The following is an 11,752-nucleotide window of genomic DNA, read 5'->3' as shown; positions in this document are numbered from 1 at the left end:
AGAAGGCTTAGGCTACGTGTAACTGAATCTCTACACTCTTTTAAGTCTGACAGTAGCCACAAATATTAATATTCACTCCTGTGGCTTGAGGCTCTTGAGATTTTCCGGTAAAGCATTCCCTGTTGCCTCGGCAAACTCCCTCAAGGCTTGAATGGCCTTCTCTTGCCGCACGGCATGCCGCTTGTCCTTATCAATTGTATGCACTTGTTGCAGCCTTGCCAAACCATCGCAGCAGCCTTCTAGAGCTTCACTTGGAGAATGCAGCATGTAGTCATGAAGCAGAACAGGCGTAGACAATTGCAGCGCTGCATCCCAAGAGTACAGCGGTGGAGCAGCCGCGGCCACAACACAAGAACCGATGTAAAGCAGACACCTTGTGGTGAAGATCACGGTCATGACGAACTAACTGGCCGCGTCGTACCAATCGTCAGGAGCCAGTTGTATTGCCGGAGTGTAGAATCCACAGAAAAACATCACCCCCAGCAGGATCACCACCCTTGGATCTGTGCTCATTGTGGAAAGGATACCACTGATGCCTCCAACAAGAAAACCATATGTAACGGGTTTCTTTCGACCAAAGAGGAGGTACAGAAGAGACCTCTTGTTAGACAAAAAAGAACAAAAAAAAAACACAAAAGCTTACTTGTTAAGAGTGAGATCCCTCACTTCTGCAGATAACTGAGGGGTTCAATATATGGTAGCTCATATGCAGTGAAGCAGTGATTCACAAGAATCATCAAAAACTGGCGCCGTATAATCCAGTGGCGTCTAAGATCCCAGGCCTTATAGATATCACCAAGTTATCCGTTCTTTTGGGATATGCAGTTATATACAGTCCGATCCAATATACGATATACGATCGTATCCATATCCACATGGGCTGGATTCTCTGCCGAGCATATGACTATGTCAGCAAATGATGATCCTTAGGGCTGTCCGCGATTGCTCCTCTGGCAAGGTAAGCGCATTCTACGGTTCACTGGCTCACAGTTTTGATCGCTCCCTTACCCTCCATTTTCAAGAGCTCAGCAGCAGAAGCTCCCGCAAGGTAAGCGCCTTGGCACTTGGCAGTGGCTCAATGGCTCATGGTTTTGATTCCCAGCTGCAAGCTTGATGGGGCCGTGGGGTCGGGTCGGGATCATCTTTTTCCCCACGAACAGGTGATCTAGTGTCCAAAGCCTCCGCAAGTCCTTGTTTTCTAATGTTCACTGTTTTGACAGCTTCAGATTGCAGAGAGATCGATTACTCTCCCGGGAGGAAGACTGAATGGCAAACGGATTGTAATCACTCCAGTTCATCGATGAGTTTGGACCTCGGCCATGGCGTCTACAAGGTACTTTCTTCTTCCTCTCTTTACTCCATCAGTTCCTTCTCCTTTTGAGCGAGCTCTAAAAGTTCTTCTCAGAGCCGAGCGACAATCCCTCACATCAAAAGGCTAAAGTCTTTCTTTGGTTGATCTGGAGACTAGGCTTTGCAGTTGAATTCTCGTCCGTGTTTCGCCTGCTGTGGATTATCACTTAGGACTCACGACGAATAACCAAAAGGCCTTGGAAACATTGGTGCGCAGGTGATCAAAGTTTTTGGAAACTTTGAAAGCTAAAGTTCTTGCTTCCAACAAGTAAAAAAACTGTCTACTTATTCGTTCAGGAGGATTCCAGCTCTGGAACCCACGCTGGAGATTTGAAGGAGTGGAACGCATGGACGTTTTCAACACCATCCTCTGGGGGCTGTAAGTTTGGTTCCATCATCTCTAAAGTCTTTTTTTTGTTCACTTTTTTCTTCCAGATCTTTTGGAAAGCTGCTCCAGAGCATCTGGCATAGCTCAGGTAAGAAACGATCTAAGGAAGCATCGACCTCTATCCATCCTGGCCTGACCAGCAGCTAGCAGGAAATGATCTAAGGAAGCATTGAGCTCTATCCATCCTGGCCTGACCAGCAGCTACCAGATTCAAGTCTACACAGATTGTGTGAGCCCGAATAATCGAAGCTTTTTACTGTTCCCTAGGGTTTTCCGGGAGCAAGCGCGGAATGGCGTCTCTCGAGGTAAGAATCCTGGCATCCCATTACTTTTAACAATCTCTGGTTTAGGAGCCTTTGATCGTAGTCTCCGACGCGATAGCCAGTCTCCCGGACGCGACAGCGAGTCTCCAGGACGAGGTAAAGCATTTCTTTATTCCCCATTGTCTCATTTGTGGTTGCCACGTCAGCTCCACGTTGTGCCACATCAGCACCACGTCGTACCACACCAGCGCCAGCAGGACGCGCCAGAGCGACACCAGGTAAAAAGCACCTTGATTTCTTTTGTATGAATTTGATGTGCTCAGCACCAGGACGAGCGCCACCAGGAGACGCTGATGGAAAAGGCATTCAAGGTGATTTTGCAAGTTTTGTTTTTTTTGTTTCATGTTTTTGTTTTTGCTTTTGTAGATATCAGCTGTCCTTGCATCGGTAATTCTGTATGTCATGCCGGTTTTCCTCGCGAAAACAGCGTTACTCCCGGGGACTCAACTAGCCATTTTATATGGCACTTCGAGTAATTGCTTTTTTTCTTTATCTTTCAACCACTAAGGTTTATAAATTTTTTTTTGCAGCTTTGAACTGCATAAGCTGGTTTGTCTATGGCCGAATTGAACAAGATGTGGTGGTGGAAAACGTGAACCTCTTTGGGCTTGTAACAGGGCTCATGTTTACCGTGCATACTGTCGGCGATGTTACCTGGTGGCCTGTGCTATCGCTGGGTGGTTCATTCGTGTGGCCGCTTCTTGTTGCAGTGGCTTACTACGCTTTTCTCTACGGGTTGTACGGGAACTTCAAAAAGGAGAAAGTGTGCTGCTGCGAACTCACAGTCATGGAGTTTTCTGGTGTCGCCACCACTGTCCTTGCTTCAGCGGTGCCCTTGTGCTTTCGTGCTGTAAGATTGTGTATTCTTTTGCAGTGGCTTCTTGAGAGTTTTCTTTTTGTGATGCAGGTGACGATGATCAGCACTACCAGCAAAGCCACAGGGTCTCCTCTCGTTCCACTGATGGCGACGGCATGTAACATCCTGTGGGCTGCTTACACCCATATGGCAAAAAAGAAAGCCATGCGTGTAAGTATTCGTTCTTTCGTACTCCAACTAAGCTATGAGCTTTTGTATGTAGGCTGCTAGCATTTCAGCAGCTCTGCTAGCTGGAGCCCTCTCCATCCTCTCGGTGAAAGAGAGGATGCTTTGACATCATGCTTACTTCTCAGCTCACTTGCGTCACACTTTTTTTCTCTACAGAATGTAGAGCTTGTCGTTTTTTTGGAACTCTACGCGTCCCGTAGAGTTCACGCGAGAATAAAACGAACGAAGTCTTGACGCACACTGCCACGTAAGATCTCGCATGAATCGGTTCTGTAACGTGGCCAAACTGTTGAAATGAATCGGAGGAAACCAAGTAACTGTCAAAGCTCGGATGGAGATGGATAAGCTACAGGATAGTTTTTACTTATCCCATTCTGCTGTCCATGTCGCAGCAATCGGGAACGCTCGTCAAGTGGACGAGTGGCTTTGCCATAGCTGAGAAGGTAGAGTAGTCGCCTGCCCATTCGTTTTTCCATGTAGGCAGACATAACGGCTCGGGTAAGGAATACTCTTGAGAAAAATATTCACTTCCGATTGTTTTCTTTGTTTCCAGGATTATCTGGAGATCACGAGAGTTTCTGTTCGTGTTCGGATAAAGATGGAGGCTGATGCACATGAACCAAATTCACTGCGTAAGTACAAATAGGTCCTCATGAAATAGCTGTGAACGGTTTTCCTTTTCTTTACCAGTGGACTCGAATCGGGATCCCTCGGACTTGTTTTCCACAGCATGCAACGATGTGTTTTTGGATTAGCAGTGGATTGGAGCAAGCTGACACTACGGCCATGGCAACGAGTATGCTTGACAACCAGCCTGGCCTTGGATATCGTGTCGTCGCAGTTTAACTTCAAACGAATCCTCGGCACCTACACTCACCGGGAAAGCAACTTGAGACTGTCCTAAAGGAGTCGACGGGTCTGGACGACCATTGTGCTGAGCTCGAGGGCACACTTATCAACGTCTGACCATTACGACTCAAGCAGAGGATACACAAAAGGATCCCGTAGCCACCGATTTGGACAAGCACTCGAGCTTTAGTTCCATCAGCACGGACATGGACGAACTTTCAGTTATTTGAGTGGCACCTATCGCAAGTATTCAAGAGGACGTCTCTGTCAGCAAGACGACTTTCAACGCTGTTGCAATTCTTTTCGAAGATTTTGGAGCAGACTCTGTGACGGACGTTAAGGGAAAGGAGAAACAGCTGCGACAATGAGCTAAGTCCAATGTAGCAAAAAGGAAGAGATCCGTCTTGTAGGTAACCGCTTCTCTTACACTCGTTTGTTTGCATTAACATCTGCTTATTTGCAAGATGTGATGGAGAAACTTTTCAGAGCATTTTTGGAGCTAGCCATCGTTCCTGGTATTTCTATGTTTTTCTTACATCTCACAGCGATGTCTAGTGCCCTAGTCGCGGTAGCAGGGATGGATTGGATGGATGCATTCCACGGTATTGTGATCGGGGTTGTTGCCTTGCACGGGAGCACTCTGCCCAAATCCAGTTCAGGCTCAGGCCTTCTTAGACGAAGGTACTTCGTTTTTCTTTACTGAAGTTCTATTGAAGCGAGGTGTTCGTTTCGTCCAGGATGACTTTGTCCTGGAGAAGAACAGTGGAGGAGGAGCGTTTGGATCCATCCGTCTACAAAGGATCGTTTGCGAAATCCTCAAAAGAAGGTGCGTGGGTTTTGTTCTTTGATTTTTCTCGATGACGGATTTACGATGGTTTGCTGATCCCTCTCTTTCTCTCTGGCGTTTCATATATCTTTGGTTCTAGAGAGTCAATCCGAAGGAGGAGTTTTTGCTGGTGTGGCGTTACGAAGGTGTGGCGCCTCTCGTAAACTTCATGCCTTACAATGTTAGTGAGTTTTCGGTTTCATGCAGAAAATCTCAAATCGCGACAGACAGGTTGAGAAGGCGTTGAGCTTGAAGACTACACAGCTTGCCAAAGGTGCCGAGCGAGAATTCCAGATGGAGCTATTAAAATGTTTGAGGGAGACTGGGATTCATCTTTCCGACGGTAAGCTTGTAGATATGTAGTCGTTGCTTCTTAACAGTTGGATGTTTTGCAGAGTCGAAGTCCTTCAAGATTATTGATCTCGGTCGGTGAGGACTTGCTACTTGGCATCGACTACATTCCGCAAGAGTTCCTACTGGATCCAAGGTCTGAGTTGTAATTTCTTTTCAACTTCGCGTACAGAAAGTTTCCTGACATATTTTCTTTGTTCAAGGTACGCTGCACCAGAGCTGTACGTTATGAGCACTCAGACTCCCTCCGCTCCATCGCCTGTCACTGCAACAGCACTCTCTCCAGTTCTATGGCAGGTTTATACCAGTCAATATTTTCTGTGACAGATCACGAACTTTGATCCTTACAGCTAAACCTGCCAGACCGCTACAGCCTCGGATTGATGTTCTTGCAAATGGTAAGTCCAGCTGATACATCTATCAATGGCAGGTGTTTTCGAAACTGAGAAGCGATAGTGCTCTCATCCAGTTCAATGAAGCGCATGAATCACGACTTAGTTGCGTGGAGAAACTTGGTGGACGCTCGGCGAAATCCGGGCGTTCAACGTGGCTTCGAGATTCTGGACGGAGGAGCTGGCTGGGAGCTGCTCCAAGCGATGATGCAGTTTAAAGGTCGCCAACGTATCAGTGCCTGGCCTGTCCCACAATGTCCTCGGGCACCAGCGACCACAGCTACCATCGGGTTGTCCCTGTCGAGACGGAAGTAGCGTACTCCTAGTTACGTAGACAAGGATTCAATTCAATGTGCATTCTTTCCTTTCTTTCCTGATGTAGACTGTGAGATCAAAACATGGGAAGGCCTTTGATCAAAGTCCACAATCAAACCGCTCGCAGCCAGCTCCAAGTGTAAAGTTTGCTCAGCTTGTTCAAAGTTGAGCAACATCATGCAAATGGTAGAGACGAAAGAACTAAAAGAAGAATCTTGCATGGCCTCGCAAAGCACCAGAACTTTCTTGCTTTCATTGAATGCCGCTAGACTGCCTTCAAGCTCCATTCACAGATCTTGCATCTTGGCAAGGAACTCTTCAAAGTTCTTACCTGGATGAAAACGGGTCTCACGAACGCAAGTCTCGACCATGCTGATCTTGGAGAGGGAAAGAACAGCATACTTGTGAAAATGAGCCCAGATCTCACAAGCTAAAGGCATCTGCAAGCTTAGAAAGAATCAATCCTTTTACTCAAGATTCCTTCAATCTCCAGCACAGCTTGTTCCCCAGGATCAAGCTATTGTCGAGCTGATGCAACAGAGGCACGAATTGCCTCTTCATCCACGACTTCTCCTTCCACCGAAGTTGAAACTCCAAATGCAGCAGGGGCTCACCACGTATAAGCATCTGCAGTGATCATCGGTGGTGAAACGATTTCCCAAAGTTCTTCCATCTGCAGCACGCGCATCATTTTCTCAGACAAGGTGTTGAACCCTCTCCTCCCATCAAAGGCAGTGACTCCCTGAAGCAAGATCAATCCAACTTTGCTGCAGCTCATGATGTGAGGCACAAAGAAAGGAGAAGAAAGAATTCAGAAACTGAGCTCCAATACCATGAAAGAAAAGCGGAGCAAGAACGTATGGTTGTATATATATACAACTTCAATCAAATAAAAAATCACCAGAGATCTGATCACGATTCGGACTGCTTCTGATATGAATCATCTTGCTTGTCATGTTCATCATTATTCCTACAATTACAATCCGGTTGCCATTCAGTCTTCCTCCCGGGAGAGTAATCGATCTCTCTGCAATCTGAAGCTGTCAAAACAGTGAACATTGGACTTGGTCCCAAGTCGAGCTTCCGAGCTAGTTGACGATGACTGTAGGTGACAAGGATTCGTTTAAGGTTTCGTCATGAGTCAACTTGGTTGCTCGGCTCCTCAGCTCAACTGTACATGAACTTTTATATCCCTGTGAGATGTAAGACATAGAAACACCACATTGCAAGGAAACGATGACTAGCTCCAAAATGCTCTGAAATGTTTCGAACTTTCACTGAATGTCTAACGATAGACTTAAATAGATTGTGGAGAAACTAAAATCTAGCTTTTTGATTTAGCTGAAACATTTATGTTATAATAAATAAAACTCGGACTTGAAGAGCGTTTTAGGCAAGCAGCGATGCACAGAATCTCTACACTCTTCAAGTCTAAATATTAATATTCACTCCGGTGCCTTGAGGCTCTTGAGATTTTCTGGTAAAGTATTCCCTGTTGCCTCGGCAAACTCCCTCAAGGCTTGAATGGCCTTCTCTTGCCGCACGGCATGCCGCTTGTCCTTATCAACTGTATCCACTGGTTGCAGCCTTGCCAAACCATCGCAGCAGCCTTCTAGAGCTTCACTTGGAGACTGCAGCATGTAGTCATGAAGCAGGCTGGCGTAGACAATTGCAGCGCTGCACCCCAAGAGTAGAGTGGCTTGTGCTTTCCATCCCAGCGGTGGAGCAGCCGCGGCCACAACACAAGGACCGATGTACAGCAGACACCTTGTGGTGAAGATCACGGTCATGACGAAGCAACTGGCCCCGTCGTACCAATCGTCAGGAGCCAGTTGCATTGCCGGAGTGTAGAATCCACAGAAAAATATTAGCCCCAGTGGGATCACCACCCTTGGATCTGTGCTCATTGTGGAAAGGATACCACTGATGCCTCCAACAAGAAAACCATATGTAACGGGTTTCTTTCGACCAAAGAGGAGATACAGAAGCACTGGAGGGGGAGAACTCTTGTTAGATAAGAAAAAGAGAAAAAACACAAAAGCTTACTTGTGAAGAACGTGATCACTATGAAGGCAAGGCATCCCACTTCTGCAGATAACTGAGGGGGCCAATATATGGTAGCTACATAAAATCCATATAGAGTGAAGCAGTGATTCACAAGATTCATCAAGAACTGGCGCCATATAATCCAGTGGCGTCTAAGATCCCAGGCCTTGTAGATATCACCAAGCGCATACTCACCATTTGGGCTCAACAATCCCTGCTCCATGGTAGGAAACCTAGAAATTCCAACGGCTGTTCTTTTGGCCCAGTTATATACAGTCCGATCCAATATACGATATACGATCGTATCCATATCCACATGGGCTGGATTTCGTGGTCTCTGGGCATATGACTATGTCAGCAAAACATCTAGGGGTTTCCCATCTTCTCTTTGGTCGAAAGAAAGTTATCACTCTTATTGGAGGCACTAGTGGTATATGTTCCACAATTATCACAAATCCGAAACTCGTGCCTCTATTAATGTTAATATTATTTTCTGGATTGTTTACAATAAAAGGTTCTGACGACTGGTATGATGGGGTTGGTTTGCTCAAGTTCATCTTGATCTCTATCATGAGGTAGTTGCTTTACATTGGTTCTAGTGTTGTGGCCATCACTACTCCACTGTTGGGATGGAAATTACAAGCCATTGTAGGCATGGGATCAAGCACTGCAATTGTCTATGCGGGGCTGGTTGCAGTCTCCATATGAAATTCTTGTAGATTGTTTTTGCGATGGTTTGGCGACAAGAGAGGATGCCAACAAGCTGCTTGAGGTGTGACAAGAGAAGGCTATTGAAGCTTTGAGGGAGTTTGCCGAGGCAACCGGGAATACTTTAAAATCTGAAGAGCCTCAACTTCAAGAAACTAAAGCAGAACTACAATGACGTTTGTTGAATCACATTTGTTACTTTTATAGCTTGATTAGCCATAAATGATTGCAAATTATGTAAGATAATCGGCCTTTTGACTCTGCTAAATAAGTACCACCGAAAAAAATCTACCACATGATGTAAGAAAAGAAAGTGAGTTCATGGGACGACTGCCAACTGAACATAGAAATACCAAATTTCAAATGACTAGCTCCAGACTAGTTTGCAGGGGAGCAAATCAGAGAATACCTGGATAGGCAGTGATGCGAAGAAACACAAAGAAAAGAAGCGGTTACCTCCAAGACGGATCCATGCACCAGTGTTTGTACAACCATCCTCACTAACTGACAAGCTCTGTGTTACGAAAGGGGACAATCCCCAGCAAATATGGCGAACTCCAAAATCCGCAGCCTGCGACAATGAGGTAAGTCGAATGTAGCGAAATGTAAAAAGAAACATAGACCTTCAATCAGTAAAAAGGATTGCAGCAGCTCTGCCTAGTCTTGCTGCCACAGATATCCTCTTGAATACTCGCGATATGTGACACGCAAAGAACTAAAAGTTCGTGCTCAAAAGCTCTGGAAAGTCCGAGCTAGTAAGCCTCTTGCTGGTGGGAGTTGCTTGTCAAAATCGTTGGCTACGGGATCGTTTGGTCATGCTGAGCCCTCGTGATCGTCCCTCATGGAACCAACGCCTGTGAAAGGTATTGACTGGTGCTCTTGGTTTCAGTGTTCCCTCGAGCCTGTTGAATCAGCACAATCTGGCTGTATGATCGTCGAATCATACGGTCCCAGGTCGAGTGACGATGACTGTAGGTGACAAGGATTTGTTTAAGGTTTCGTCATGAGTCAACTTGGTTGCTCGGCTCCTCTGCCACCACATGAACTTTTATATCCCTGTGAGATGTAAGACATAGAAACACCAGATTGCAAGGAACGATGACTAGCTCCAAAATGCTCTGAAAAGTTTCAAACTTTCACCTGAATGTCTACAACACTAACGATAGATTTAAATAGATTGTATACAGAGAACACTAAAATCTAGCTTTTTGATTGGCCACCACGCTAGCTGAAATAATAAATAAAACTCGGACTTGAAGAGGACGTGTAAAGAAGGCTTTCTCGGAACTGAATCTCTACACTCTTTTTAAGTCTATCAGTAGCGACAAATATTCGGTGCCTTGAGGCTCTTGAGATTTTCTGGTAAGGTATTCCCTGTTGCCTCGGCAAACTCCCTCAAGGCTTGAATGGCCTTCTCTTGTCGCAGGGCATGCCGCTTGTCCTTATCAATTGTATCCGGCCTTGCCAAACCATGGCAGCGTTCTAGAGCTTCACTTGGAGACTGCAACATGTAGTCACGAAGCAGACTGGCGTAGACAATTGCAACGCTGCATCCCAAGAGTACAGTGGCTTGTGCTTTCCATCCCAGCGGTGGAGCAGCCGTGGCCACAACACAAGAACCGATGTAAAGCAGACACCTTGTGGAGAAAATCACGGTCATGACGAACCAACTGGCCCCGTCGTACCAATCGTCAGGAGCCAGGTGTATTGCCGGAGTGTAGAATCCACAGAAAAATATTAGCCCCAGTGGGATCACCACCCTTGGATCTGTGCTCATTGTGGAAAGGATACCACTGATGCCTCCAACAAGAAAACCATATGTAACGGGTTTCTTTCGACCAAAGACGGCATACAGAAGCACTGGAGGGAGGGACCTCTTGTTAGATAATAAAAAGAGAAAAAAAACACAAAAGCTTACCTGTTAAGAACGTGATCACTATGAAGGCAAGGCATCCCACTTCTGCAGATAACTGAGGGGGCCAATATATGGTAGCTACATAAAATCCATATAGAGTGAAGCAGTGATTCACAAGATTCATCAAGAACTGGCGCCATATAATCCAGTGGCGTCTAAGATCCCAGGCCTTGTAGATATCACCAAGCGCATACTCACCATTTGGGCTCAACAATCCCTGCTCCATGGTAGGAAACCTAGAAATTCCCTTTCCCCAAACCCTCTGTTAAGAGCACCTAGACCGTTTCATCCAACGGCTGTTCTTTTGGGATATGGGATAAGATCCCAGTTATATATAGTCCGATCCAATATACGATATACGATACATGGGCTGGACTATTCCGCGATTGCTCCTCTGGCAACGTAAGCGCATTCTACGGTTCACTGGCTCGCAGTTTTGATCGCTCCCTTTTCCTCCGTTTTGCGGAGCTCAGCAGCAGAAGCTCCCGCAAGGTAAGCGCCTTGGCACTTGGCAGTGGCTCAATGGCTCATGGTTTTGATTCCCAGCTGCAAGCTTGATGGGGCCGTGTGGTCGGGTCGGGATCATCTTTTTCCCCACGAACAGGTGATCTAGTGTCCAAAGCCTCCGCAAGTCCAATGTTCACTGTTTTGACAGCTTCAGATTGCAGAGAGATCGATTACTCTCCCGGGAGGAAGACTGAATGGCAACCGGATTGTAATTGTAGGAATAATGATGAACATGACAAGCAAGATGATTCATATCAGAAGCAGTCCGAATCGTGATCAGATCTCTGGTGATTTTTTATTTGATTGAAGTTGTATATATATACAACCATACGTTCTTGCTCCGCTTTTCTTTCATGGTATTGGAGCTCAGTTTCTGAATTCTTTCTTCTCCTTTCTTTGTGCCTCACATCATGAGCTGCAGCAAAGTTGGATTGATCTTGCTTCAGGGAGTCACTGCCTTTGATGGGAGGAGAGGGTTCAACACCTTGTCTGAGAAAATGATGCACGTGCTGTAGATGGAAGAACTTTGGGAAATCGTTTCACCACCGATGATCACTGCAGATGCTTATACGTGGTGAGCCCCTGCTGCATTTGGAGTTTCAACTTCGGTGGAAGGAGAAGTCGTGGATGAAGAGGCAATTCGTGCCTCTGTTGCATCAGCTCGACAATAGCTTGATCCTGGGGAACAAGCTGTGCTGGAGATTGAAGGAATCTTGAGTAAAAGGATTGATTCGTTC

The 11,752-nt window shown here is 46.1% G+C and overlaps 3 protein-coding genes and 2 long non-coding RNA genes across 15 annotated transcripts; 3 read left to right on the top strand and 2 right to left on the bottom strand.

Moving 5' to 3' along the window:
• Positions 1–839: 839 nt before the first annotated feature.
• On the top strand, positions 840–4,455 carry LOC9629122. 10 transcript variants are annotated; one of them, XM_024678513.1, is made up of 18 exons: positions 840–958; positions 1,023–1,048; positions 1,103–1,160; positions 1,221–1,333; positions 1,406–1,559; positions 1,648–1,729; positions 1,786–1,826; positions 1,889–2,043; positions 2,089–2,157; positions 2,208–2,279; positions 2,325–2,372; positions 2,428–2,533; positions 2,592–2,911; positions 2,969–3,088; positions 3,141–3,604; positions 3,660–3,738; positions 3,797–4,365; positions 4,420–4,455. In XM_024678513.1, exons 8-15 carry the CDS (start codon positions 2,029–2,031, stop codon positions 3,210–3,212), a joined length of 822 nt encoding a protein of 273 aa, XP_024534281.1. In that variant the 5' UTR covers positions 840–958; positions 1,023–1,048; positions 1,103–1,160; positions 1,221–1,333; positions 1,406–1,559; positions 1,648–1,729; positions 1,786–1,826; positions 1,889–2,028; the 3' UTR covers positions 3,213–3,604; positions 3,660–3,738; positions 3,797–4,365; positions 4,420–4,455. The 10 variants fall into 10 exon arrangements, with proteins under 10 accessions (XP_024534281.1, XP_024534256.1, XP_024534289.1 ...); XM_024678488.1 differs by having other exon boundaries at positions 1,406–1,567; XM_024678521.1 differs by having other exon boundaries at positions 1,030–1,048; positions 1,227–1,333; positions 1,406–1,567; positions 1,648–1,826.
• Positions 4,456–4,479: 24 nt separating this feature from the next.
• LOC112347538 lies at positions 4,480–5,901 on the top strand. The gene is made up of 6 exons (XR_002992792.1): positions 4,480–4,636; positions 4,693–4,927; positions 4,989–5,124; positions 5,177–5,268; positions 5,336–5,429; positions 5,483–5,901. It is a non-coding gene; the product is annotated as an uncharacterized LOC112347538 (long non-coding RNA).
• Positions 5,902–7,263: 1,362 nt separating this feature from the next.
• On the bottom strand, positions 7,264–10,812 carry LOC9629121. 2 transcript variants are annotated; one of them, XM_024678570.1, is made up of 3 exons: positions 10,745–10,812; positions 7,886–8,118; positions 7,264–7,829 (listed from the first exon to the last, which is right to left on the bottom strand). In XM_024678570.1, the coding sequence occupies exons 2-3, from the start codon at positions 8,106–8,108 to the stop codon at positions 7,285–7,287; spliced, it is 768 nt and encodes a 255-aa protein (XP_024534338.1). In that variant the 5' UTR covers positions 8,109–8,118; positions 10,745–10,812; the 3' UTR covers positions 7,264–7,284. The 2 variants fall into 2 exon arrangements, with proteins under 2 accessions (XP_024534338.1, XP_024534331.1); XM_024678563.1 differs by lacking the exon at positions 10,745–10,812 and having other exon boundaries at positions 7,886–8,124.
• On the bottom strand, positions 9,806–10,756 carry LOC9629120. The gene is made up of 2 exons (XM_024678545.1): positions 10,512–10,756; positions 9,806–10,453 (listed from the first exon to the last, which is right to left on the bottom strand). Exons 1-2 carry the CDS (start codon positions 10,732–10,734, stop codon positions 9,909–9,911), a joined length of 768 nt encoding a protein of 255 aa, XP_024534313.1. The 5' UTR covers positions 10,735–10,756; the 3' UTR covers positions 9,806–9,908.
• A 65-nt stretch (positions 10,813–10,877) lies between the features above and the next one.
• On the top strand, positions 10,878–11,272 carry LOC112347543. The gene is made up of 3 exons (XR_002992799.1): positions 10,878–11,000; positions 11,055–11,112; positions 11,164–11,272. It is a non-coding gene; the product is annotated as an uncharacterized LOC112347543 (long non-coding RNA).
• The last annotated feature ends 480 nt before the right edge of the window (positions 11,273–11,752 follow it).

Source organism: Selaginella moellendorffii, unplaced genomic scaffold (genome assembly GCF_000143415.4).
Source record: "Selaginella moellendorffii unplaced genomic scaffold, v1.0 SELMOscaffold_1, whole genome shotgun sequence".
Lineage (NCBI taxonomy): Eukaryota > Viridiplantae > Streptophyta > Lycopodiopsida > Selaginellales > Selaginellaceae > Selaginella > Selaginella moellendorffii.
Note: the sequence above shows the minus strand (reverse complement) of the source record. Positions and strands in the feature narration are given on the sequence as shown.